Source organism: Neoarius graeffei, chromosome 4 (genome assembly GCF_027579695.1).
Source record: "Neoarius graeffei isolate fNeoGra1 chromosome 4, fNeoGra1.pri, whole genome shotgun sequence".
Classification (NCBI taxonomy): domain Eukaryota; kingdom Metazoa; phylum Chordata; class Actinopteri; order Siluriformes; family Ariidae; genus Neoarius; species Neoarius graeffei.
The window spans coordinates 76,781,321-76,809,306 of record NC_083572.1 but is presented as its reverse complement, the minus strand read 5'-3'; the positions used below and the strand labels follow the sequence as shown (position 1 = coordinate 76,809,306).

The 27,986-nt window shown below is 40.9% G+C and overlaps 1 protein-coding gene across 3 annotated transcripts; it reads left to right on the top strand.

The window, feature by feature from the left end:
* The first annotated feature begins 3,579 nt into the window (after positions 1-3,579).
* On the top strand, positions 3,580-27,397 carry lrrc8db (leucine rich repeat containing 8 VRAC subunit Db). Of its 3 annotated transcripts, none has more exons than XM_060919737.1 (3): positions 3,580-3,727; positions 3,927-4,086; positions 24,547-27,397. In XM_060919737.1, the coding sequence occupies exon 3, from the start codon at positions 24,549-24,551 to the stop codon at positions 27,072-27,074; it is 2,526 nt and encodes an 841-aa protein (XP_060775720.1). In that variant the 5' UTR covers positions 3,580-3,727; positions 3,927-4,086; positions 24,547-24,548; the 3' UTR covers positions 27,075-27,397. The 3 variants fall into 3 exon arrangements, with proteins under 3 accessions (XP_060775720.1, XP_060775721.1, XP_060775719.1); XM_060919738.1 differs by lacking the exon at positions 3,580-3,727 and adding an exon at positions 3,731-3,822; XM_060919736.1 differs by lacking the exon at positions 3,580-3,727 and having other exon boundaries at positions 3,829-4,086.
* The last annotated feature ends 589 nt before the right edge of the window (positions 27,398-27,986 follow it).

The following is a 27,986-nucleotide window of genomic DNA, read 5'->3' as shown; positions in this document are numbered from 1 at the left end:
AATTCCGATTTTTTTGTGAAATCCGATTTTTTTGTGAGGTCGTTCACATTAACAAATATATGCGACTTGTATGTGATCCTCAGTATGAACGAAAAGCGACCTAAAAGTGTTCCGCATGCGCATTGCAGGATACGACGACGTCACACGCAGTGAGCGTGGCCAGTGTTTACGGAAGTAAAACCGCCCGGTTGCGGTATGACCCATCCAATCTAGCTTGAATAGCTGTATCCCCCCCAAATGGAAATCAGCTCCCTAACCTCTGCGTCCTTCCATTGAGAAGATTCAGAACCTTCACAGCCCGAAGCGTCCCTCGCATTGATGTCATGCACAGGGGCGCAGATACGTTTTTTGAACTGGGGGGGACAAAGCTGCCAGCAAACCAACCCCAACCCCGATATGCCTGTCAAACTTGTTGTGGGTTACCATAGCAACCAAGCTCGAGCTCGCAACCTGTGCAGTCTGCGCAGCTCAACCAACCGAATATCAGTCTCTGTTTTGTTTTATGTGAGTTGTTGCAACTATGTATACACTGCCGTGCACCTCAATAAACCGAATGGTAATTAGTCTTTTGATTTTTCCGTGAGGTTTGCCTTATGCAAAGAAAGACAGCATAGACGTTTTTTCCTCCCTATAAGTGGGGGGGACCGAACGAGGTGAATTTAAATCTGGGTGGGACGAGTCCCACCTTCTATCTGCGCCCGTGATTATGCGCCATGTTGTTGTAACTTTTTTTGAGAGACCCGCCGCCTACTTCAGCGCAGAATAGTGACGTTTGTGGCTTGTTGATGACGTGTAAGTCGGATGAATGCGACCTGGCGGTTCAGACTGAAGTCGCATATGAAAAGAGCGGATAGGAATCGGAATTAGGACCACATATCCAAACGGCCTGGGTCGGATTTGAAAAAATCGGATCTGTGTCGTTCATATTGTCAATAAAAGATCGGATACAGGTCACATATGGGCGAAAAGATCGGATTTGAGTCACTTCAGCCTGCAGTGTGAACGTAGCCTATATTTTCTATTCATTTTACAACTTATGGTGGTAAATAAAAGTATGACTTTTCATGGAAAACACAAAATTGTCTGGGTGACCCCAAACTTTTGAACGGTAGTGTACATTTTGCCGCCTATGTAGTCCCCTATGTATACAAAACTGAGTCATTCAGGATTCAGCCATGTTTTGGCTGTCGTTAGCAACAGTTACAGGTTTTTAGCTTTCTCCTGAAATGTTTTCTTTTATTTCTTCTTCCTCAGGGTAGTAAAACTTGCTTTTGATGTGAACACTGTCGTTATCACTATCCATGCTGTAAAATTAATGCTGTTTTGAATCCTCATTCATGGCTGTAATGCAAATGGCTTCCTCCTCAGTATACAAGTGCACTTCCATGGCAGGAAAAAAGCCTGCATTTTGCCGCCTATGTAGTCCCCTATGTATACAAAATTGAGTCATTCAGGATTCAGCCATGTTTTGGCTCGTCGTTAGCAACAGTTACAGGTTTTTAGTTTTCTCCTGAAATGTTTTATTTTATTTTTTCTTCCTCAGGGTAGTAAAACTCGCTTTCGCTGTGAACATTGTCGTTATCGCTATCCATGCTGTAAAATTAATGCTATTTTCCTGAGAAATGCAAAAATAAACCTCATCTCATTATCTCTAGCCACTTTATCCTGTTCTACAGGGTCGCAGGCAAGCTGGAGCCTATCCCAGCTGACTACGGGCGAAAGGTGGGGTACACCCTGGACAAGTCGCCAGGTCATCACAGGGCTGACACATAGACACAGTAGGGTGGCCAGACGTCCGGCTTTAGGCCGGACCGTACGTCTTTTCAATGTCTTGTCCGGCGTCCGGTGCAGCATCAAGCCGGACGCACATTTGTCCTCCTTTTAGAGACGATGAGCGGAATTATATAATATCGACTTGCCAGACTGGAAGAGCAGAGTTCTAGAATAACGTTTTGTAGGGAAACTGCAGATCTGTGCTGCACACTAGTAATCTACAATAAAGAGTCTATGGCTCGATGTTTTTTGGCATGCAATGCGAACTCCGCACTGTGAGGCGTTGCGTTTTAGAACGCGTTGCGCTCTATCCTTTGATGATCTTCCTGGCGCGTGCCTAGTGCCCTGCCCCCCCGGCCCTGGCTGGGACTTGGAAACACGAGTCTGTCCGGTAGACCAGCTGCTCACAACTTAACTTGTTAGGATATGGATGACAGTGCAAATGCACATCTACTATATCTACCTTAAGTTTAATTTCAGTGGTTTGTTACTCCACAATGTTTTTAATAAATACATATATGGTGTTCTAGCCAATTAAGAGCTAATACATGAATTATAATAAATACTATGAATGCTTTAAAACGTTTTGTAATGTTGCTGGTTATGTTGCCTATTTGTTCTTTGAGAATCTACAAATGTTGTGCTTTTTGGTACTCAGCACCTTAAGTTTAATTTCAGTGGTTTGTCAACTCCACAATGTTTTTAATAAATATAAATACTGTGTGTTCTAGCCAATTAAGAGCTAATACATGAATTATAATAAATACTATGAATACTTTGACCTTACTCTTTTTTCCCCACAATCATAATCTTTAACCCTACAAAATTGCGATGTTGATTTCACCAAACTTGAGTGACTTGCATAAAAATAATCCAGTCTCAATCTTGCCACTGTGGTTTACATAAAAATTTGAGGGCTATGAATCAGATGGGATTTGCCATTATTCACCCTAAAATTGATTAGAATGCAGGAAATTGCATCTAAGAAATACAACATTTTCTGGGGGAGGGCCCCCAGACCCCCCCGTCCAAATAATGTCCTCCTTTTTGGTGTTATGGAAATGGTCACCCTAAGACACAGACAACCATTCACACCTACGGGCAATTTAGAGTCACCAGTTAACCTAACCTGCATGTCTTTGGACCGTGGAGGAAACCCACGCGGACAACATGCAAACTCCACGCAGAAAGGCCCTCGCCGGCCATGGGGCTCGAACCCAGCACCTTCTTGCTGTGAGGCGACAGCGCTAACCACTACACCACCGTGCCGCTGCGAAAATAAATGTTGCTACGAGTCGCCAGAGGTCCGTAACCAGGGTCCGAATCGTAGGATCCGGATCTGCTCGCCAGCCAATCAGAGCGCAGGATTTGATGGAAACCGGACCGCGAAAAAAATAAATATTTTTTTATTCCCATTTATGCAGCATACAAGAGTCAAGGATCCACTCAGACATTTATTTAAAAATAAAGGCTCTGTGTATCCCCTTTAAGTTCAGTACTCAAGTGAATGTACTTGACCTCAGTGTAGGTCACTAAAACGTATTAACTAGCGTATCATGAATACATCACATTTAATGTTACGTGTCCCAAATCCCGTTATTTAGCGTTATAATTAATGTTAAAAAAAAAAAAAAAATGTCGAGAAATCAAGAGCGTTGACGAGCCGGGGCTGGATGCCAAATCGCTCCCTGCTCCCTACACACGCGCACTCTGTAGGCGTGACATAAAAGCTTCCGAAGCCAACGTAGCGCCCTTTGTGTCCAATAAGGAGCCGTTTGTACTTCATCCCTGGTTTGGTAAACTTAAGTACCTCCCCTAATAGACTTCCTGATGCTAACAATAAATTTTTATTGATCGTTCTTGATATTATTTTAAAAAACTGCGCTTTGTTTTCGCGGCGTGTTCGTGCTCACGGTGCTGTGGAGCTTGTTCGAAATGGCCGTGTTGGATTGAGGTACGTGGTGGTGTTTTTTTTTTTTTTAATAGTGTTTAGTCAGCGCGGGGTTGGAGGAAGGAGAAGCGGAGGCGGCATCAAACTGGCGCAGACTGGTTAGTACTGAGTCTGACTGCTGCATGCAGGACAAGACAGAGGACGGGGCAAGGTGTTCGTGTACTTCATGTCAATGGCTCTATTGTCTTTTCTTTTCTACTAGGAAAGAAAACGTCCATCTATTTTCCAGTCGTCCCTCCAGCCTAATAATGCGGACAGTAAAGGGCAGCACTGTGCGGTGCGTTGCGCAGTATTGTCACTACGCCAAGATGGAAATGAGATAGTGGATGGTGGGTCATAAGCAGACTACGTTTTAGGATGCAGTAAGTATACTATTTATTTCATATCATCAATGGTTTTCGTTGAATTTATCAGTTCTTTCCCTCCTGTGAATTCTGAAGCTCTATGATGTAGGTATGAAACCTGAGACAGAATACCTGCATGTCTTCCAGCACTTGTTCAGAGATCATCAGGCAGCTTGTTTTCAGCTACTTGTGGTTCACTCCACTGAACTGTTCAAACTGGTATATGATGTAGTCCTTATACAACACAATTAATATGAAGAATAAAAAGTCAGGAGAGCGCACCAGCACTTAAAAGTTTCCAGATGGACCCTGTGATACAGTATACAGCTGGAAATAATGTAAAGTGTTTTACAAACACCAATAACTACCACTACTTTCGATAGTTTTTTAGGTAGAGGATATTACACGGTGGCACAAAGATATCGAGTGGTGAATATATTTCACGAGTGAGCAGAGTGAACGTTTCTCAACCTGTTCTTTATATTATATAGACAGATGCAACCCCCCCCCCCCAAAAAAAAAAAAAACACTACACTGAACTGTTCAAACTGGTATTTGATGTAGTCCTTATACAACACAATTAATATGAAGAATAAAAAGTCAGGAGAGTGCACCAGCACTTAAAAGTTTCCAGATGGACCCTGTGATACAGTATACAGCTGGAAATAATGTAAAGTGTTTTACAAACAGCAATAACAACCACTACTTTCGATAGTTTTTTAGATAGAGGATATTACACGGTGGCACAAAGATATCGAGTGGTGAATATATTTCACGAGTGAGCAGAGTGAACATTTCTCAACCTGTTCTTTATATTATATGGACAGATCCAAACCCCCCCCCCCCCCCCCCCCCCCAAAAAAAAAAAAAAAAAAAAACACTACACTGAACTGTTCAAACTGGTATTTGATGTAGTCCTTATACAACACAGTTAATGTGAAGAATAAAAAGTCAGGAGAGCGCACCAGCACTTAAAAGTTTCCAGATGGACCCTGTGATACAGTATACAGCTGGAAATAATGTAAAGTGTTTTACAAACACCAATAACAACCACTACTTTCGATAGTTTTTTAGATAGAGGATATTACACGGTGGCACAAAGATATCGAGTGGTGAATATATTTCACGAGTGAGCAGAGTGAACGTTTCTCAACCTGTTCTTTATATTATATGGACAGATCCAACCCCCCCCCCCCCCAAAAAAAAAAAAAAACCACTGCACTTCACTCCACTGAACTGTTCAAACTGGTATTTGATGTAGTCCTTATACAACACAATTAATGTGAAGAATAAAAAGTCAGGAGAGCGCACCAGCACTTAAAAGTTTCCAGATGGACCCTGTGATACAGTATACAGCTGGAAATAATGTAAAGTGTTTTACAAACACCAATAACTACCACTACTTTCGATAGTTTTTTTTAGATAGAGGATATTACACGGTGGCACAAAGATATGAAGTTTATCTTCGAGTGGTGAATATATTTCATAAGTGAGCAGAGTGAACATTTCTCAACCTGTTCTTTATTTTATATGGACAGATAAAAAAAAAAACCCAAAAAACACTACACTGAACTGTTCAAACTGGTATTTGATGTAGTCCTTATACAACACAATTAATGTGAAGAATAAAAAGTCAGGAGAGCGCACCAGCACTTAAAAGTTGAGATGGACCCTGTGATACAGTATACAGCTGGAAATAATGTAAAGTGTTTTACAAACACCAATAACTACCTGTTCTTTATGTTATATGGACATATAAAAAAAAAACGTGAGTTACGCGCATCAAGTCAGCGGGAAAACACTGGGAGTGACATCATCGGAGTGAAATATCAGGAATTATTTTTTTCGCGGTCCGGTTTCCATCAAAACGTGCGCTCTGATTGGCTTGCGAGCAGTCCGGAATCCTACGATCCGGACCCCGGTTTCGGACCTTTGGTGACTCGCTCGCTCACAGCAACAACAAACATAGTAGCAATTTTTTGTCAACATTTATTTTCACATTTCTCAGTATAATAGCATTAATTTTACAGCATGGATAGCGATAACAACAGTGTTCACAACGAAAGTGAGTTTTATTACCCTGATGAACACGAAATAAAAGAAGACATTTCAGGAGAAAGCTGAAAACGAGCTTGTAGCAGGTTTGTTCTAAATATGGTTTCCCTTTCGGGCACTCTCATTTTCTGTTAGAATTTGGTAAAGAAAAAATAAATATATTATTTACCAGCTTAAGGTCGGTCCGTATTGTGAAATACTGACCTCGGCCCAGACGCCTCGGCCAGGATTTTCAAGACCTCGGTCACAGTATTTCACGATACGGACCTCCCAGCTGGTAAATAATATATATATCTTCGAGTGGTGAGTATATTTCACGAGTGAGCAGAGTGAACATTTTTCAACCTGTTCTTTATATTATATGGACAGATAAAAAAAACCCCAAAAACAAAATGCGAGTTAATCAAAAGAACTTGAATTTTGACAAGTCAGCGGGAAAACACTGGGAGTGACATCATCGGAGTGAAATATCAGGAATTATTATACATACAGGACGCTTTTTCCATGGAACAAAAACATGTATTCTATTCTCTTCTAGCAGGTTTCATTCATTTGGTTTGATAACATGCAATATTGTTAGCATATCGCTTATCCTGTGTATTACGTCACTTTACCCAATGGAGAATGAGCGCTGAAGATGGTTTATGATATTGCATGGTTGTCAAGACAACATGACGTCACATGTTGGAGCTGGTGCGAATATCCACTGAGAGAGTTTTCTGCTGCGCATGCATGTGAAAGATGCGTTGAACACCCAAAAGGCTACCAGAACTTCACTAGATATCCTTCATGCATATTTACAAGAGAAAAACATACCAACGGACATCGAGAAACTGGAAAAGAGACACGTCAGAGATGTAAAAGGTCTGTGCTAGTGAGCGACTGTGACAGTTTGTAAACAAACATGGCCACCAGGTTTGCTTTGCTAAATACGGAAGATTCTGAGAGAATTTTGAAAGAGAAAGACGCGTTAAACACCCAAAAGGAATGGGTATTAATAATAATAATAATATTGGCTGGCTTTTTCTTGTGGTATATCAGATATATTCCATTCAGCTAGCATGATCTTGAACTCGTCTTCGACTCATTCAGTATCACGCTAGCTGAATGGAATATATTTGATATTGGCTGGTGTTGAGTTGTATATTATTTAAATATGTTACTCAGATCCGCAATGTATTTTGTATGAAAAATACGGGTTTTTCGACACAAGAATATAAACTTCATATCGTCAAGCAAATGTGTGATTTTTCTTTTTATTATATAGACACATTCACAAACAAAAAGTACCCAAATATATCAAAACAATTCATCAATATCTTCAAGTATGTTACTCAATGTCCCGGATGTAGTTTGTATGAAAAATATGAGTGGTGTATTTCCCAGTAAAACACTTGTGTCTGTGTGATATATGTACAGTAGGTAAACAGTGGCAGTACGGTGGTGCAGAGGTTAGCATTGTTGCCTCACACCAAGAAGGTTTAGGGTTCAAACCTGCCAGTCAACTGGGGCCTTTCTGTCTGGAGTTTGCATGTTGCGTTTGTGGGGTTTCTCTGGTTTCCTCCCATGGTCGAAAAAACATGAAGATTAAGGCCCTGTCCACACGGCAACGGATTCAGGTGACTCCGATACAACTGCTTATCGTTTAGGCCTGGCGTCCACACGGCACCGGCGTTTTGGGTGCCCAAAACGCAATCTTTTTGAGAATGGGTTCCAGAGTGGAAAGATCTGGCAACGTTGCCGTTGTGAAGTCGTCTGGATGAGTAGAACGGACTTGTTTACGATGACGTCACAACCACATGACTGTGAGTGCTTCACGCTGGGTAGAAGTGTAACGAACTCGATGCGAGTTGTCAACAAATCCTATAACTTGGTTCATGAAACGCGCTTACGAAATATTTTCACTGTGAATATTTATTGTGTAATGGTGCAAAGTGAGAGAGAGAGAGAGACTCTGCCCTTAGGGCAGAGTCAATCCCGCCAGCAAAAATAGGGAAAAAAGGAGCGATCTCACCCCTTCAGATGTTGGTTTAAGTCCTACAATACATTCCTCAAAAAGGGCATAGAAGAGCAAATTAATCCATCAACGTGTAGCATTCAATTTATTCCGGACCATTAAAGACGCCGCCTTCCGCGTAGAATCATACGTCATCCTCGCCGCCATATCGGATAGGTCAAAGCGGAGAATAAAGATTCATGTGCTGCGTTTAACTGTACCAACAGGTTTACCGTCCAAACGAGATCACATGGGATTACCTTTCACAGGTGAGAAACAACAAATTAATCCATCAACGTGTAGCATTCAATTTATTCCGGACCATTAAAGACGCCGCCTTCCGCGTAGAATCATACGTCATCCTTGCCGCCATATTGGGTAGGTCAAAGCGGAGAATAAAGATTAGCTGTATTTAACTGTACCAACAGGTTTGCCGTCCAAACGAGATCACATGGGATTACCTTACACAGGTGAGACTGGAAAAATACTTTTCATTGTATTTGGTCATTATAATGTAATTTTACGAACAGATTTTCCTGACTTTGTGGCTAATATGAAGTCTCGCGCATAATAGTTTATGCGCATGCGTCCTTACTTCTTCTATTGTTCTGGTGTCTCTGAAGGGACCGTCTTACAGCGCCCCTAGAGGTGTGGCATGTGTATTGCATCGTTTTCAGCAAGCGTTGCGTTGCCATATGGACCTGATATTTAACTGATCGTTGCCCATTTGGACGCGATATATTTTTAAATAACATCTCGTTGCCGTTGTCGTGTGGATGTAGCCTAAAGGCCAATTTATGCTGACAACCCAGTCCTCGCAGACGGTGTCACAGATAGCGTCTGCGTAGCCCCCCCACCTTCGCAGACGCTCTGCGCGCTCCTCCCAAAAATTGTGACCACCGCAGAAGCCTTGCAGACAGCGTCGCAGACAAGAGGGCTCTGATTGGTCCACTCTACATCCGCTGTACACGCACTTCCGCTTCCCTACTTTCCCGGTTTGTTTTGTTTTCACGACCGCCATTTTTAAAAACACGAGCGAAGATGGAGCAGCATGAAGAGCGGTTGATTGAGGAAGTGAGGAAGTACGTACATCTATACGACTCCAGTTCTAGTCATTATATAAAAAAAAAAAGTTATAGTCATTATAAGTAACTGGAGGATAAACACTCCACTAACCACACCCACCAACTACTCCTAGCGACTTCGCGCCCCCTTGCATTGTGGCGGTGAATAACATCGCGCATGCCTATTACTCCCCACTCAACAATAAATTACAACTGTCTAAGAAAAGCTATCTGCGAAAGCCTTGTCGCAAGAGCATGCAGAGGCCTTAAGTCAACTGGTGCCTCTAAATTGCCCATAGATGTGAGTGTGAATGGTTGTCTGTCTCTCTGTGTTAGCCCAACCATAGACTGACGACCTGTCCAGGGTGTACCCCACCTCTCACCTGAAGTGAGATGGGATTGGCTCCAGCTCACCCATGAGCCACAGTGGATAAGCAGTATAGATAATGGATATGTCAGCTTGAATGAATGGATTTTTTCACATATAGGATTTTTCTACAGGAAAAAAAATGCACAATTTTGTTTTTTTATTTTTCCCATCGCAGTCATTATGTTAACACAAACACATTGATATGTCCACACTGGTAGTGATCTGAAAACTTCCCTAACCCATTGTCTTCCCCTGAGCGCTTGATCTCTTCACTGACCCAATTAAGATGTTACCCACAATTATTTAATCGGCTTGCGTGTACACAAGCAGTTGTTACTGATTACCATTTGTGTCACTTTAAACAGCTCGAAATGACTCAACAAATCAGTACATGTGGTGTAGCCACTGACCTAGTTGAGAAAGACAGAAAACCAAGGGGTTAAGGCTCCATGTCTGCATACCTGCATGTGGTTACAACATCAGAGTGGCCAACACCACGAACCGGTTAACACTATTACACAGTCCTGCTACAGATGTTGAGGTTTCCTATGTTCAGTTGATGTTCTGTTCTCTCTGTAAGCTCTGCATACCTGAACTGGTAAGATTAGCTTGATTTACTGATAATCAGTTGCAGCCTAGATCTCTGTATGTCTCGAGATGTTGTCATGTATTCTTCTCAGAGAAGGTGATCGCAAGTTCTGTTTACTGTCTGAGAGCTCTGTAAATGTAGTAAAAATGACAGAAAGAACTGTTGGACTGATTACTAAAATATCTGTAACAATATTGTAAAGTGTGTCTTGGAAACCTTAGAAGTTGTGAAAATGTACCCACACGCACTGCTCCATTTAGATACGTTTTTCAGAGGTACATTATTGAGTCAGAATGATCAAGCTACGCTGCATGATAGGGAATGTCATATTGTGATTATTTTTCAATTTATTGAGAGTCTGGCATGTGACATGACTAGGCTGCATGGTTTTGGTATGAAAGTAAGATAAACGTAACCACTTCCATGAGATGCCACTGACTGGCAGCATCTGAGGTGCATTTTGTACACAACTGAAGTGCAGTTTGTTAAAGAGCATGCATTATGGTAACTTATGAGAAATACTGATTCATTATTATAGTAAATACTTATTATGTGGTCTTCAAGCCAGATTTAAGGACTGGTTAAAGGGCATATCCTGGACCAATTTAGTGTTTTTTTTTTTTTTTTATATGAATGTCCCTTTACACCAGGGGTGGGCAATTATTTTTTCCATGGGGCCACATGAGAAACAGAAAATTTTGTGGAGGGCCGGACCAAAAGGCTGAACTAAATTCTGCATAATATTAAGTGTATTTCTTTTATATAAAGCAATAAATAACATTGTTTTTACAAGCTGCTAAGACTGGTAAGAGTATGGAAAAAACGAGGTTGCCTTACAAAAAATGTAATTTATTCAGTCAAATTTCCCAAAACAATGGTTAACAAAATGTGAACGTTTGTACTTTTTTTTTCAGTCACATTCACCCCAAAACACAATAAAGACATCACAATATTGTCTTTCTACTCCAAATATCAAACAAGATACATCATATTATAATAATGATGCCCACATTTGTAGTCTAATCACCTCATTTGATGTTTTTCAGTTTTTTATTTGTTCAGTGAGAGAAATCTAGTCTCTGTTGGTATTTAACGAGTGCATCAGAGTCAGGTTGAATGTCTGAGGCGGAGATGCGAAGCACAGCTGACAGATGATCATCAGTCCATTCGGTGTAGGTATCAGATCTACAGATCGGCTCCGGCGCCTGCTGGTGACGTCATGCTATGTGATTGGCTGGACCATTTGAAGGATGACGTACAAGTTTGTGGTTGGTCTGGACAAATTACGGAAGTAGTTATCGCGGGATTAGGTTTCGTGGGATTTCATGTCATGTTCATGTCGCGCGCATTGCGTTTTTGTTGAACACAACTTCAAAATAAAAGCAATGCACATTCAGTCCATGCATGAGGTAAAATTAGAAAATACGTTTATTTTGTAATTTCTAATTAACCTTACGCGGGCCGGTCAGAATGAACCGAAGGGCCGGATGCGGCCCGCGGGCCGTAAAATGCCCAGGTCTGCTTTACACACTCATCCAGAAGGGTAATTTTGCACAAGGCCATCTGTCTACAGCAGAAAAAAATAAAATAACAAAACGCGTCTGGAAAAATCCCAAGGGAGTCTGGAGCCAGATTGATCCAGATTTGTGACGTCACGTGTGGATCCGCCAGCAGGCTGAGAGACCCTGCATGGGTTCAGTGCACAGTCTGTGTAGACCAAGTTTAGCAGCTAGCGATTTTGCATTGAAATATGGAATTGTTGCCTGAGCACAATGTTAATTCACCTTTGGATGAAGAATATAATGAGATGTCAGAATTGGGGCTTCATCTGTTTGGATTTGATGATTCAAGTATTCAATAGTAGTTCAAAATTACTATTATGTATTTATATCTTTCTTCATTTAGAAGGGTACTGGCTACTGTAGGAGAAAGATTTCATAAGCTACACACATGGACTCGGCTAAGCAGGGTTGTATATACATTTAATGTGTCTGACAGGTCCCTTGATACATGTGAAGTAAGTGCATTATCGACCAGCGCTTTCATGTTGTTTACTTTTGTGTGTGTCAATAAATAACATTATCCGTGTACCACACAAACACAGGAACACCTAATTTAGAGTATAGTCTCTCTTATTTCTTACCCTGGCAACAGTCAACTTGTGAATTGCCGATTTTCTTGGTCTTTTTCTCGGCTCTGCTTGGTCCTCGGCTTCGAGGGCCTCAGTGGATGCGGCACTTCGCCTTCTGTCAGGGGAGACGAACACGGCTGGCTCCTTTGGTGACGCTGACACAAATGGAGACAGTGTTGCTTTGGGCATTCTAACAGATGGAACTGCGTCTTTTTTTTCAGATCAAGTTGCTTCTTGAAGCCCATTTCCCACTGCAAATAGTTCTCAAAGTTGTCGGGCTTTATGAAGTGAGCCCCGCATATGATGCTGTGGTCTGTTGCATGTTGCCAGTTTTTACGGGTGCCTCGCACGAAGCGCTCCCATTTCTCTCTCATTGTCCGGTCTTTTGGAAAACGATGAGTACTAATCCCATCATGATTGATGTTGCTACACCCTCCTACGATACATCTGTTAACCATTTTAATAATTATGTGATAACATTGAAGAAATTTGCAGAAAACCACCAGGTCATATTCTCATAAACAAACCAACGCTGACATGGGATTCAGAAGGAGGCATCCCGCACGTGACGTCACGAAAATCAGTGTTTGCCAGAAATCCAAATGCCAAGTTTTTTCAGAGGCGGACCAATTTGCCTCAAATGGCTTGATTTCAACTGAATTTTTCTGGTATTGCGCAAGGTAAAAAAATTGCACAAAATGTGACAGATATTTGACCAAAGTTTAATATAAAATAAGAGAATTACATTGATCTTTCGCCCGTAGTCAGCTGGGATAGGCTCCAGCTTGCCTGCGACCCTGTAGAACAGGATAAAGCAGCTAGAGATGATGAGATGAGATGAGACATTGATCTTGCTCCTAAATATACCCAAGATGTGCCCTTTAATATGGTCATAAAGTTGGGTCAGTGGTACGGTAGCTTATTGGTTACTTTATTCAGTGATGCAAAGGTTGGGAGAGTAAATCGTAGTGCTCAGAAGAGCCACTTTTCCTTCCTGCCTCATTTCTAAGTTGTTTTAGGCCAAATTGTCTGTCAGATGAATAATTAAAATGCCTCTGTTGGAGGCCAGGAACTAATTTTGAGAGCAACATTTGCTCTGATACAAACTGAAGTTTTTATTAGAAGCTAGCAGGTCTGAGCAAGAAATAACATTCCACGAGATCTTATCTTATTGGTCTATTTCTAATCTTGTAAAGTCTCGTCATCTGAGGACAGTTATTTAGGGGGTGCTATTCTAAAAGTGAACAGCTGAAATGAAAACCATTGCATGTTTTACATTATGACTAGACCAGCTAGACTCTGAGCATGTTGAACAACCAGTTAGCATTAATGAGTTTATATATGTTAATATGTTCTTTTCCTGTATCTTTATTTTTGAATTTTGCAAACTGAGGCTTATTTTAAAATGTCAGCAAGGATCTGCAGAATTGTGCCTGGGGAAGTGGTAGCTCAGAAGATAAGGGTTTACACTGGTGCCCACAAGGCTTTGGGTTCAAATTCCACTACTTTTGGAGAGCCACTGTTGAGCTTTTTAATTGATTTTTGCCTCACTTCTATATTACTTTGAATAAAAGTAGCTATTGAAAAGGAATGGTGTCAGTATATCAGATACTGATTTTTATTTTTTTTATTTTTTAGAGTAATACTCCTTAAGCATGAACATAAGTCATTTAATCAGTAACTAATAAAGAACTTTATGTATCACCACAAGCATATCCATTCATCCTGATCATCATTAGGACCCATCATCATATCTGCACTAAGTATCAGTATAACAATGTTTATTATATCTATTGTAGATATAATTCACTGGATATGCGCAGTCGCGCACTCTAATTGGCTGCTCGACTACTAGGCTATCAGCTTATATACTGTGAGTTGAGAAAAACAAAATGGCAGAGCGTTTTGCTGAAACAACCGAGGACGAAATAAAACTCTACTCGAAAACAAACACACACACACACACACACACTAAAAAAGCAACAAAATATGAAATGAAGGTATTTGATGGTAAGAAATTTTTTTTTTACTTTGTAAGAATTATTTTTTTTAGCATTTTTCACAAATTGCTACTGTCATTTTGCTGGTTTGTTTCCATTCTTCATCTTTAAGCATTAAAATTTGTTGAATATTTTTTAGACTGGTTCAAAACCTCAAAGAAGTTTGAAAATGACATCACTGAAATGTCCAAGGAAAAATTAAATAAATGTTTAAAGCTATTCTATACCTCAGCAAGACCGCACTCTACAAAAAAGCAACACTAAAGTCAATTCATGCAGCCATCAATAGGTTTTTAAGAAGTCCGCCTAAGTGGAAATGATTTTGTCGGACGTTTTGTATAAAGTTTTTATTTCTCAAATTTGCAAAAAATAAAAAAAAATGCTCTGTTTCTCAAAATCCAGTGAACGTGGATAGAATAAAGCAATTATTCCACTCCATCTCGTCGTACATGGCTTACAGCCGAGTCAGCGTTACGCGTTTTGTCGGCTATCAGCTCACGTACGACTCGATTTCGTGGAATAACTGTTAAATAACAGAATAATATAAAAGCACCGTAGTGGATTTAAGCTGTTATTTGCTCATAATGTGATAGTACTTACATGACAGCGTGCCCCTATTGTATTTTTTAAGTCTCATTTTTTAACATGAAGGTCTTTTGTGCAATACTGTATGACAGGGGTTTTCAAAGTGTGGGAGAGTCAGCCCCCCCTCACAATTTTTGTTGTTGCTATACTTAATGTTCCATTCATATTTTTTAAAAATGGTTGTTGTACACATTTTTATTTTTTTCTTTTACACATTTTAAACATCTGTGCTTTTTGAAAACCTCTTTTTTTTACACATTTTAAACATCTGTGCTTTTTGAAAACATCTTTTTTTACACATTTTAAACATCTGTGCTTTTTTAAAACATCTTTTTTTTACACATTTAAAACATATGAGCTTTTAAAACCTCTTTTTTACACATTTTAACATCTGTGCTTTTTAAAACATCTTTTTTTTACACATTTAAAACATATGAGCTTTTAAAACCTCTTTTTACACATTTTAAACATCTGTGCTTTTTTAAAACATCTTTTTTTACACATTTAAAACATGTGCTTTTTAAAACATCTTTTTTTTTTTTTACAAATTTTAAACATCTGTGCTTTTTTTTTTAAAACATCTTGTTTTACACATTTTAAACATCTCATAGCATCATTAGCTAGCACCTCTTGGCAGACACCACACTGTGGCAGTGGAGCATCTTCAGATCCAGTCCATGAAAATCCAAACTTTAAATAATCTTGGTCATACTTCCTTCTTTTTTTGCTTGGCCCAGACTCTGTCTCCTCACTCACTGTAGCTTTTGGTACTAAAAATTGATCCATTTTGTCTCTGGCAAAGGCTAGCTGAATTTCGCTAAATGTCCGCAATAGTAACTTATTCTGGTTTATTTTTCCTCACGTTGCGCCCCCCCTGAAGAACTATGGCGCCCCCTAGGGGAGGCGCGCCCCACACTTTGAAAAGCCCTGCTGTATGACAATGTTTAAACCATGTTTTGACTATAGCATGTATTTTTAACAAGTCCTCTTGGAATTTTGGCTCATTTTTGAGCATTAAATGAGCTTCGCAAAAACAGATGAGACTGATGAAGAGCCAGTGTGTTGTGTAAACAGTGGGAAAATTAAGTCAGGTCTCTAAAATCTCTGTTGTCGCAATGCAACGGAATGTATGCTTCACTATTACGTACTGTCTGACTAGCTGTTGTGAGATTTATTCCTTTCAAGTTTTTTTAAATGGTAGACATTTTATTTTATTACAGAAACTTCAGAAGTTTTGCTTTTTAACAGTAGTCTGCTAACAGAGATGATGAGTCTCGCAGAAGTTAAAGATATAGACATTAAGTCATTTTCATGTTGAGCTTTTTTCCCTTTGATCAGAGAACAGGGGATTTTTTTCACAATACTCTTTTTTTTTTATTAATTATGAATGTCCTTGAGATTATCCCAGTGAATAGACTTCCTGCTTTCCTCATTCTGTAAGCAAGTCATAGTCAGGGTAATTGTTTGTAGATGGTGATTGTTTGTTGTACTGTTTTTTTTTTTTTTGGGGGGGGGGGGGGGGGGGTTTGTCTTTCTGTGCAGTAATCAATATAATTTCATGTAATTACACATTAGTTAATGAACAGTTATAGGACAGCTATTTACTCCTGGTCTTACACCCACTACCATTCTGCATGATACCATTCTGCAAGCACATGTTACATGCAGAATGGTTTATAACCCTTTTGTTTGATAAAGGTTGCCGTGACTTATTTGAGTACATCATTCAGACATAGTCTCATGCAAATTCCATTAAATGCCCTTTGTTCAACTGGCTTGATATCAAAGCCATCTTAACAAATTGTACAAAAGGGAACAGGCCTTTACAAAGGGAAAGCAAAAAAACAACAAAGTTATGTCTTGAATAGTTAGTGCAGTGAGGGAAAAGAATGTGGCTCTTGTAGGTAATGTTGGTCTTGACATGTGCTTCAGTAGATCTGAGAGTGGAAAATATGCAGGACCCCAGCTGCTTAGTGTTTCACACAGCTTTTCTTTACTAGCATTAATGCTACTTGTACTGGGTGAGTTGTAGCCCAGGAAGAAATTGTACAAGTCATAACCTCTTTTCCACGAAAGGATTAAACAGTTAGCAACTGTTGCATTGTGCTGTTCTGTGTGAACAGTTACTGTTTCTTTGTCCATTTGTCATGCTTTTGAATCAGGACTAAACATTAACTAGAACGAGACTAGAGCACTAGAACACTATGATTTCAGTTAAAAGGAAATTTCAGTTAAAATGGAAAGATATCTTTTTCTTGGCACGAACCAAAAGACTGAAATCGGAGGGGACCTTTACTGTATGTTCCAAGCTAAACTGTGTCTTGATGGAAATTTGGGCCTGAGTGAAATATTGGTTGGCAGTGAATGAACTATTGGTTGGCTACTTTTTCAAACATTACATTAAAACACATTTACAGTGTTTTGCAAAAGTATTCATCCCTCTTGGTGTTTGTCCTGTTTTGTCGCATTACAAGCTGGAATTAAAATGGCTTTTTGGGGGGTTAGCACCATTTGATTTACACACCATGCCTACCACTTTAAAGGTGCAATTTTAATTTTTTTTTTTAATTGTGACACAAACAATAATTAAGATTAAAAAAAAAACAGAGAAATCTGGAGTGTACATAGGTATTCACCCCCTTTCATATGAAACCCCTAAATAAGAGGTGGTCCAAACAATTCACTTCATAAGTCATATAATTAGTTACTTAAAATCCACCTCAAAGTGTCACATGATGTCTGTATAAATCAACCTGTTCTGGAAGGACCCTGACTCTGCTACTAAGCAAGCAACATGAAAACCAAGGAGCCTCCAAACAGGTCAGAGACAAAGTTGTGGAGAAATATAGATCAGGGTTGGGTCATAAAAAATATCCCAAACTTTGAATATCCCACAGAGCACCATTAAATCCATTATAGCAAAATGGAAAGAATATGGCACCACTACAAACCTGACAAGAGAAGGCCGCCCACCAAAACTCACAGACCAGGCAAGGAGGTCATTAATCAGAGATGCAACAAAGACACCAAAGATAACACTGAAGGAGCTGGAAAGATCCACAACGGAGATGGGAGTCTCTGTCCACAGGACCACTTTAAGCCATACAGTCAACAGAGTGGGGCTTTATGGAAGGGTGGCCAGAAAAAAAGCCATTGCGTAATGAAGAAAAAAAGAAACACATTTGGAGTTTGCCCAACAACATGTGGCAGACTCCCCAAACACATGGAAGAAGATTCTCTGGTCAATTGAGACAAAAATTAAACTTTTTGGCCATCATGGGAAATGCCACGTGTGGTGCAAACCCAACACCCTGAGAACACCATCCTTACAATGAAGCATGATGGTGGCAGCATCATGCTGTGGGGATGTTTTTCATCTGCAGGGACAGGAAAGCTGGTCAGGACTGAAGGAAAGATGGATGGCACTAAACACAGGGCACTTCTGGAGGAAAACCTGTTTGAGTCAGCCAGAGGTTTGAGACTAGGATGAAGGTTCACGGTCCAGCAGGACAATGACCCTAAACATACTGCTAAAGCTACACTGGAGTGGTTTTAAAGAGAAACATTTAAATGTCTTAGAATGGCCTAGTCAAAGCCCAGACCTCAATCCAATTGAGAATCTGTGGCATAACTTGAAGATTGCTGTATACCAACGCAACCCATCTAACTTGAAGGAGTTGGAGCAGTTTTGCCTTGAGGAATGGGCAAAAATCCCAGTGGCTACATGTGCTAAGCTAATAGAGATGTACTCCAAGAGATTTGCAACTGTAATTGCAGCAAAAGGTGGCTCTAAAAAGTATAGACTTTGCGGGGGGTGAATACCTATGCACACTCCAGATTTCTGTTTTTTCATCTTAATTATTGTTTGTGTCACAACAACAACAACAAAAAAATGCACCTTTAAAGTGGTAGGCATGGTGTGTAAATCAAATGGTGCTAACTCCCCAAAAAAATCCATTTTAATTTGACAGATGCAACAGAACAGGGCAAACACCCAAGGGGATGAATACTTTTGCAAGACACTGTATGACTACAGTACTATTTTGAACAGGGCTGTAAGTATATTGCTGTTTTTGTCTTTCTCATCTCATCTCATTATCTCTAGCCGCTTTATCCTGTTCTACAGGGTCGCAGGCAAGCTGGAGCCTATCCCAGCTGACTACGGGCGAAAGGCGGGGTACACCCTGGACAAGTCGCCAGGTCATCACAGGGCTGACACATACTGTAGACACAGACAACCATTCACACTCACATTCACACCTACGGTCAATTTAGAGTCACCAGTTAACCTAACCTGCATGTCTTTGGACTGTGGGGGGAAACCGGAGCACCCGGAGGAAACCCACGCGGACACGGGGAGAACATGCAAACTCCACACAGAAAGGCCCTCGCCGGCCCCGGGGCTCGAACCCAGGACCTTCTTGCTGTGAGGCGACAGTGCTAACCACTACACCACCGTGCCGCCCTGTTTTTGTCTTTATTTGAGTTAATCATTAATAATTTATCTTGGTTTAACTTGTATGTGGTAAAAATTCATCTGCTGTCAGTGCACAAAGTTTTCATAAAAACAAACCAAAAAATAGAACAGTCTGCGTGTACAGAATTCTTTAGCCCAGTGGTTCCCAAAGTGGGGGGGCGCACCCCCCAGGGGGGGCGCAGAGCCATTTCAGGGGGGGCGCGGATGGAATGAATGAATGAATCAATCAATAAATTACACTGCTAGCATAACATGGAGAAGTTTTTGGCGGGGGGCGCGGGGCTCCCACGTAAACGCAAATCAGAGGATGAAGTATCGCCAAATGTGCTTCCAAAGCAAGTTCATTCCAAGGCAAAGACAAGAAAATATGACGACACATATCTTGTCTTTGGCTTCACCTGTACAACGGTGGGTAATGAGGAGAGACCGCAGTGTGTTGTCTGTCTTAAAGTGCTAGCTTGTGACAGCTTGAAGCCGAACAAGCTAAGACACCACTTGGAGACAAAACATCCAGAGCACAAAGACAAGCCAGTTGAGTTTTTCAGACAAAAACTCGTAAACTGCCGTGCTCAACAGTCCCTATTTACTAAAGCTGCATCCGTGCCGGCAAATGCTCAACTCGCCTCATATAAAGTTGCCTACCGAGTGGCACAGTGTAAAAAGCCGCACACAATAGCGGAGGAATTAGTACTTCCCTGTGCTATGGACATGGTATCAACTATGCTTGATGACACTGCAGCTAGCAAACTAAGGGCTATTCCTCTGTCCAACAACACCATCGGCAGGCGCATTTATGACATGTCAAAGGACATAGAGGAGCAGCTTAATGACAAAGTGCGTGACAGCCGCTTTTCTCTACAGATGGATGAAGCCACTGACAGTAACAAAGACTGTTTATTAATTACTTACGTCAGATTCATAGATGGAGATGACATGAGGGAGGAATTGCTTTTCTGCAAAAAAGGTACTGGCAGAGCCACAGCAGAAGAACTGTTTAAAATCATTGACTCTTACTTGAAAGAGGCCAACCTGAAATGGGAGGACTGTGTGGGGATCTGCACTGACGGGGCGCAGGCTATGGCTGGGAAACGGGCAGGGCTGCAAGCGCTCATCAAGCATGTCTCCCCCAATGTGCAGTGGACGCACTGCATGATACACTGCGAAGCGCTGGCATCTAAACAGCTGAGTCCCGAGCTGAATGATGTAATGACCGACGTTATTGCCACCGTCAACTACATCAAAACACGACCTGTCAAAGCCCAGATTTTTTCGGCACTGTGCGAGGAAATGGGCTTTGACCACACAGCTGTTCTGTTTCACAGCGAGTCCCGATGGCTGTCACGTGGGACGGTGCTGTCCAGGGTCTTTGAACTGCGAGATGAAATCCGCATCTTTTTGAAGGAAGAGGGCAATGATCTTGCCCACAAATTTTACTGTAACAAGTTCCTCATGAAACTTGCATACCTCAGTGACATGTTTCTGAAACTCAATGAAGTGAATTTGCAGCTGCAGGGCACAAATACACACCTCCCACATCTGGCAGACAAAATCACATCATTCACCAGAAAACTTGAGATGTGGCTGCAGCGAGTGAAGGTTGGAAATGTGGACTCATTTGAGAACCTGAAATCATTCATTGAAGACAACAAACTGCAGAACACAGTGATCCCATGCATGAAGGCACACATCTCTGCCCTTCAGAACCATTTCCAGAAATATTTCCTGATGCAGGATCCCAAAGAATATGACTGGATCCGTGACCCCTTCAGTGCAACACCACCTTCCGACTCCAGCACATCAGAGGAGGAACAGTTCATTGATGTCACCTCTGATTCAACAGTGAGGCTGCAGTTTCAGTCAGAGACACTGGCTGCATTTTGGATTGGAGTGGAGAAAGATTACCCACTGTGAAGTAAGAGAGCCCTGGCCATACTTCTTCTTTTTGCCACATCCTACCTATGTGAGAGAGGTTTTTCTGCTGTGGCCTCAATCAAGACAAAATACAGATCAAAGCTGGACATTGAAAATGAACTCAGAGTGGCAATCTCAAAACTGCAGCCCAGATTTGAGAAGATCTGCAGCATGAAGCAGGCCCACACCAGTCACTGAAAAGATGCGAGGATTAAAGGTGTCATTTTTGCACAACAAATCTTTAGGTTTTTGTTTTTTTCTTCTCAGGGAGTTGGTCATGTTTTAAAACCCATTTTTGCAGAGAGGCAATGTTTGAAAACTGCATTGATAACAATGTTGAATATTAAAAAAAGAAACCTGTTACACAGTTAAGGTGCTTGAAAACAGTTATACTCATCTCATCTCATCATCTCTAGCCGCTTTATCCTGTTCTACAGGGTCGCAGGCAAGCTGGAGCCTATCCCAGCTGACTACGGGCGAAAGGCGGGGTACACCCTGGACAAGTCACCAGGTCATCACAGGGCTGACACATAGACACAGACAACCATTCACACCTACGGTCAATTTAGAGTCACCAGTTAACCTAACCTGCATGTCTTTGGACTGTGGGGGAAACCGGAGCACTCGGAGGAAACCCATGCGGACACGGGGAGAACATGCAAACTCCGCACAGAAAGGCCCTCGCCGGCCACGGGGCTCGAACCCGGACCTTCTTGCTGTGAGGTGACAGCGCTAACCACTACACCACCGTGCTGCCAACAGTTATACTTATAATTATATTGCAACCTGTAGTTTATGGCAGTTTACTTTTATTTGTTCAAAAAAGGTTGAGGTTTGTATTAATAAACTGCAATGGAGTCTGAAAACAAAATGTGTATGTGTGTCCTGTTTATCTTTTTTTTTTTCTCTCTTTTTGTCTGGGGGAGTGGTGCAAAAATTTTCTTATCTACCAAAGGGGGGCCCAGCAGAGAAAGTTTGGGAACCACTGCTTTAGCCTTTCAGTGAAAGAGGCTAATGGACCTTAAAGTCAAACAAAACCCATAAACACCATTTGCAGATCACAGCAAGTGTCCTGATGTACCCTCCACGTGTTTAAATTAAAAATAAAAGTTTATAGCAACAGTTTATATATTTTAAAGGTAATGATATTGCTAAAAATAGACCTACCTGGACGCAACTGTTTGCACTGAAACCGGATATCTGCCTGTGACATTAACGGCACGCAAGTACGCTGTTTATCTTCATAACACAGAGCCATCAAATAAAGGCCTCTAATAAATAAATAAAAAAAAAACACATCACTGGGCACCACTGCGCTCTCTCTGTCTGTTCACTGCTTCAGATGGGTCAAATGCAGAGAAAGAACTTCACTGTGTTGTAATGTATATGTGACTAATAAAGGCTAAAAATCTAATCAGAAATTTCCTGTAACCATGTGACTTTTACTGGCAACAAAATACGCCAACAACAGACTTCACTTTTATGAAGTATCTCATTCGGCTAGATAACACATACGTAATACTGACACAGACACTAGTCAACAATCCCGTTGCCACTGCAATGCGATTCTTGTCATTTAAAAAGATAGCTTTTTCTCAGTGAATAAAAACAAACAAAAGCATGTCACATAAAATGATCAGTGATCTGGGTTATTTTTTACCCAAACGCTTGATACTCGGGTATCTTTAGGGTTGTTTAGAACAATTTAGAAGTGATGTGTCCACTAGATCTCAGCCTCGGTCAGTCATGTAGTGTGTAGGTGATGTCACGATTCATACTCAGAGCATGATATTTGAACCTCAGAGAGAGTAAGAAGTCAGCGCCCAGGGACATTGTTTTTCTTTTAAAATAAAATCTGTAGGCGGCACGGTAGTGTAGTGGTTAGCGCTGTTGCCTCACAGCAAGAAGGTCTGGGTTCGAGCCCCATGGCTGGTGAGGGCCTTTCTGTGTGGAGTTTGCATGTTCTCCCCGTGTCCACGTGGGTTTCCTTCGGGTGCTCCGGTTTCCCCCACAGTCCAAAGACATGCAGGTTAGGTTAACTGGTGACTCTAAATTGACTGTAGGTGTGAATGTGAGTGTGAATGGTTGTGTGTGTCTATGTGTCAGCCCTGTGATGACCTGGCGACTTGTCCAGGGTGTACCCCGCCTTTCGCCCGTAGTCAGCTGGGATAGGCTCCAGCTTGCCTGCGACCCTGTAGAACAGGATAAAGTGGCTAGAGATAATGAGATGAGATGAGATAAAATCTGTACAGAGTATACATGTACAAATATGAACAAGTGAACACTCGAACGTGTCTTGTATGGATATTATCTGGCAGTATAAAGGAGTTTATTTTTTGGGTTTTGTTAATCTTTAACTTTTGAGCATTTCTTTTCTGTCCATTCAGTCTAACTATCAAAAGTTAAATATTTCTTAAATTTCATAAATATTAGATGCCTTTTCTAATGATGCACATACACAGCTTGTGAAACTTTTACAAGATTTCTTTTTTGCCAATTTGATATTGTTTGTTATCCTCTAAATTTGATCTAAGCCCTGGAGGTGGGAAAGCTGAGTCTCGGGGATCAAAACAAGTCGCAGAATGTGATATTACATGAAAACATTATTTTTGGCCAGGCCACTACTGCAGCAAGCAAGTTATGTGTTTTTGTGTTTCAGATTGATGATACAATCAAGAAGTGTAATGAAGTTGGTTAGGCTTTTGCAAGCCGGAGGGCTCCTTCATGGAAACTGATACTGGGCATAGCCTTAGCATCCTGCTGTCTCCTTTATAAATGCTTTTATCTTAATGCCTTTCTTACCATTAGGTTTAGACTAGACCAAAGACTTGCCACTGGTTCCCATGTTTAGAAGTTATGTCGTAATAAGCGTAGATGTCAAAAGGTAGTGCTTTTAATGATAAACTGAACTTTATCATATAGGCATTTGTCATTTTAATCAATTAGTATTAAGTGAAGGCAATTAGATTTACATAATGGAGAATGTAACTAGCATTATATGCCCCTGTTGACTATTAATGGTGATAAATAAATGGTACTACCATCATCTGCATTGTGTTGGATACTTCAGGCAAATGTACAAATAGATCAGGCTATGGATTTTGGTCGGTGTTTAAGCATGGGCTCCTTCATAAGGAAACAGAGTGTCGTGAGAACACTCTTTATGTAAACCCAGATTTAATTGTGCACTAACGAGTGTGCCTAAAACTATATTTAGCTCAATTATGGATACATAGAAGATTAGTTATTAGGCAACAATCACTACAATGCTAATCAGTGGTGTTATATTCTCTCTCATAGGAATGTTCACCCTCACGGAAGTTGCCTCTCTGAATGACATCCAGCCAACCTATCGGATTTTGAAACCATGGTGGGATGTTTTCATGGATTATTTGGGTATTGTAATGCTCATGGTGGCAATATTTGCTGGGACAATGCAGTTAACCAAAGACCAGGTAGTTTGCTTACCTGTTCTGGATTCGTGGGAAGAGTCGGTCACCACACAGAAGCCACCAGAAACAGCTTCTGGCCTCGGGGCAGGAGGAAACCGAGTGACATTAGCAACTGTGCCTTCAGCAAACAAAGACCAGCCTGACACAGTTGTCCATCAGCAGCGTTTCTCTGAGTCAGCTACAGTCACACATCCTCAGCCAACGGGGGTGAAAACAAACATGGACTTTCAGCAGTATGTCTTTGTCAACCAGATGTGCTACCATGTTGCCCTTCCCTGGTATTCAAAGTACTTTCCCTATCTTGCTCTTATTCACACAATTGTCCTCATGGTCAGCAGCAACTTTTGGTTCAAGTATCCAAAGACAAGTTCAAAAATTGAGCATTTTGTGTCAATTTTAGGGAAGTGTTTTGAGTCCCCTTGGACCACTAAAGCATTGTCTGAGACAGCTTGTGAAGATTCAGAGGAGAATAAGCAAAGAATGACCGGAGGCCTCTCATTACCAAAGCATTTATCCACCAGCAGTGAGGAGGGGAGTCCAAGCCCATCCACACCAATGCTGGGAAAATCCAGTGTTAAATTTTCTACTGAAAAGCCTGTAATTGAAGTTCCAAGCATGACCATATTGGACAAGAAAGATGGTGAGCAAGCCAAGGCCCTTTTTGAAAAAGTGAGGAAGTTTCGTGTGCATGTTGAGGACAGTGACTTGATCTACAAACTCTATGTCGCACAGACTGTAATTAAGACAGTGAAGTTCATTTTGATCTTGTGTTACACAACAACATTTGTTGCATACATTAATTTTGAGCATGATTGTCAACCAGATGTTAAGCATTTAACTGGATACACCAAATTCCAGTGTACTCATAATATGGCATTCATGTTGAAAAAGTTGCTCATTAGCTATATTGCCATTATTTGTGTCTATGGCTTGGTATGCATTCACACGCTTTTTTGGTTGTTCAGGCGGCCTCTGAAGGAGTACTCATTTGAGAAGGTGAGAGAGGAGAGCAGCTTTAGTGACATACCAGATGTAAAGAATGACTTTGCATTCCTCTTGCACATGGTAGACCAATACGACCAATTATACTCTAAACGCTTTGGTGTCTTTCTCTCAGAGGTCAGTGAAAACAAACTGCGGGAAATTAGCTTGAATCACGAGTGGACATTTGAGAAGCTACGGCAGCATGTGACCCGGAACGTGCAAGATAAGTTGGAGCTCCATTTGTTTATGCTCTCAGGTGTTCCTGATGCAGTGTTTGACCTCACTGACCTTGAGATATTGAAGCTTGAGCTAATCCCTGAAGCACGGATAACAGCAAAGATTTCCCAGATGACCAACCTTCAGGAACTGCATTTATATCATTGCCCTGCCAAAGTTGAGCAGACTGCATTCAGTTTTCTCCGTGATCACCTACGGTGCCTTCATGTCAAGTTTACAGATGTTGCAGAGATACCCCAGTGGGTTTACTTGTTGAAGAACTTGAGGGAGCTCTACTTGGTGGGAAACCTGAACTCTGAAAATAACAAGATGATCGGCTTGGAATCCCTCAGGGACCTGAGGCATCTGAAAGTGCTCCATTTGAAGAGCAACCTTACTAAGGTCCCAACAAACATAACAGACTTGGCCCCCCATCTGGTCAAACTCGTGGTACACAATGATGGTACGAAGCTCTTGGTATTGAACAGTTTGAAAAAGATGATGAACCTTGCTGATCTTGAGTTGCATAATTGTGAACTGGAAAGAATACCACATGCCATTTTTAGTTTGACAAATCTACAGGAGTTAGACTTGAAATCCAACAATATTCGCACCATTGAGGAGGTTATCAGCTTCCAACACCTAAAAAGGCTTACGTGCCTCAAACTTTGGCACAATAAGATCATCACCATTCCACTGTCCATAGGTCAAGTAAAGAACCTTGAGTCCCTTTATCTTTCTCACAACAAATTAGAATCCTTGCCTACATCTTTATTTAATTTACCTAAGCTAAGATATTTGGACGTAAGTCACAACTCCATTGTGGTGATTCCAACAGACGTAGGATTCCTGCAGAACCTTCAGCACTTTGCCATCACAGGAAACAAGGTGGAAGTGGTGCCCAAGCACCTGTTCAAATGTAACAAACTGCGTACCCTGTGTTTGGGCCAAAATTGTATCTCTTCCCTGCCAGAGAAAATTGGCCAGCTGGTGCAGCTGATACATCTTGAGTTAAAGGGAAATTGTCTGGACCGCCTTCCAGCCCAGCTTGGACAGTGTAGACTCTTGCGTCGAAGTGGTCTGATTGTGGAGGATCACCTGTTTGATTCTCTGCCGATAGATGTCAAAGACAGCATTAATCAGGAAAGCAATGCTACGTATGTTAATGGGATGTAGGAGTTTCATAGAAAAGGGTCTCTGCAGCTCATTCTGCTGGTTGTTGTTTGACCAAAATCTGGTATCAATGTTGAATGAGATTATACAAAGAGGGCACAATGTTTTCTTTATTTCTATGGTTTGTAATGAGTTTGTGAACTGGTGAGGACGGTTTGGCTCAGGACATGTTGCACCAAAATGAAATGCTTTAAACCATTGGAATTAACCAAGCATATTAGAGTACATTCTGTTGTCTACGAACGAAATATGATCAGTAGGGCATATTGTTGTACTAACAAAATTTGTTGATTTGACTGGAAATGTTTAAAAAAAACTATAAATGACTCTGTTTGCAATATTTTTATTTCCCCGATACAAAGCCATCGGTTTCATGTTTCAGTTGCAAACTGCTCTTTCTGCAGTCTTTCATTTGTTGATGCAGCCATGTTTTGTATTTTAACTAATGGCTTTCCACACAGTACAACCCACATTGTGGTGCAGTTACTGACTGTATTTATTCATTTTTAGAAGAAATCAGGTAAGTGGTTAAAAAAAAAAAAAAAACTTTGTGTATGACAACATATTATAAGGAACCATTAGTGCACCCAATGCATGGTCCTTGCTGCTCATAACACTTCAGCACAGAAATTGTTTTAATATTTATTCTTCTACTGTTCTAATTCTACATGTTAGCCAGAAAACTTGTATAGAATCAGAATTTATGTTAAAAACTACTGCTAAACATTGTACTGGTTACTCTAAGTGGGAATACAAATGCTTGTACGTTTTAATTTTTTTTTTTTGCTTTATAAACAGTTTACGTGCAGTTTTCAGTAACCAACCTATTAAATACTCTATATGCTACTTTGGCTGCATTAAACTGCATACTGTCAGCTTTTGAGGAACTTCCACTACAGAAAATTCAGGCTGAGA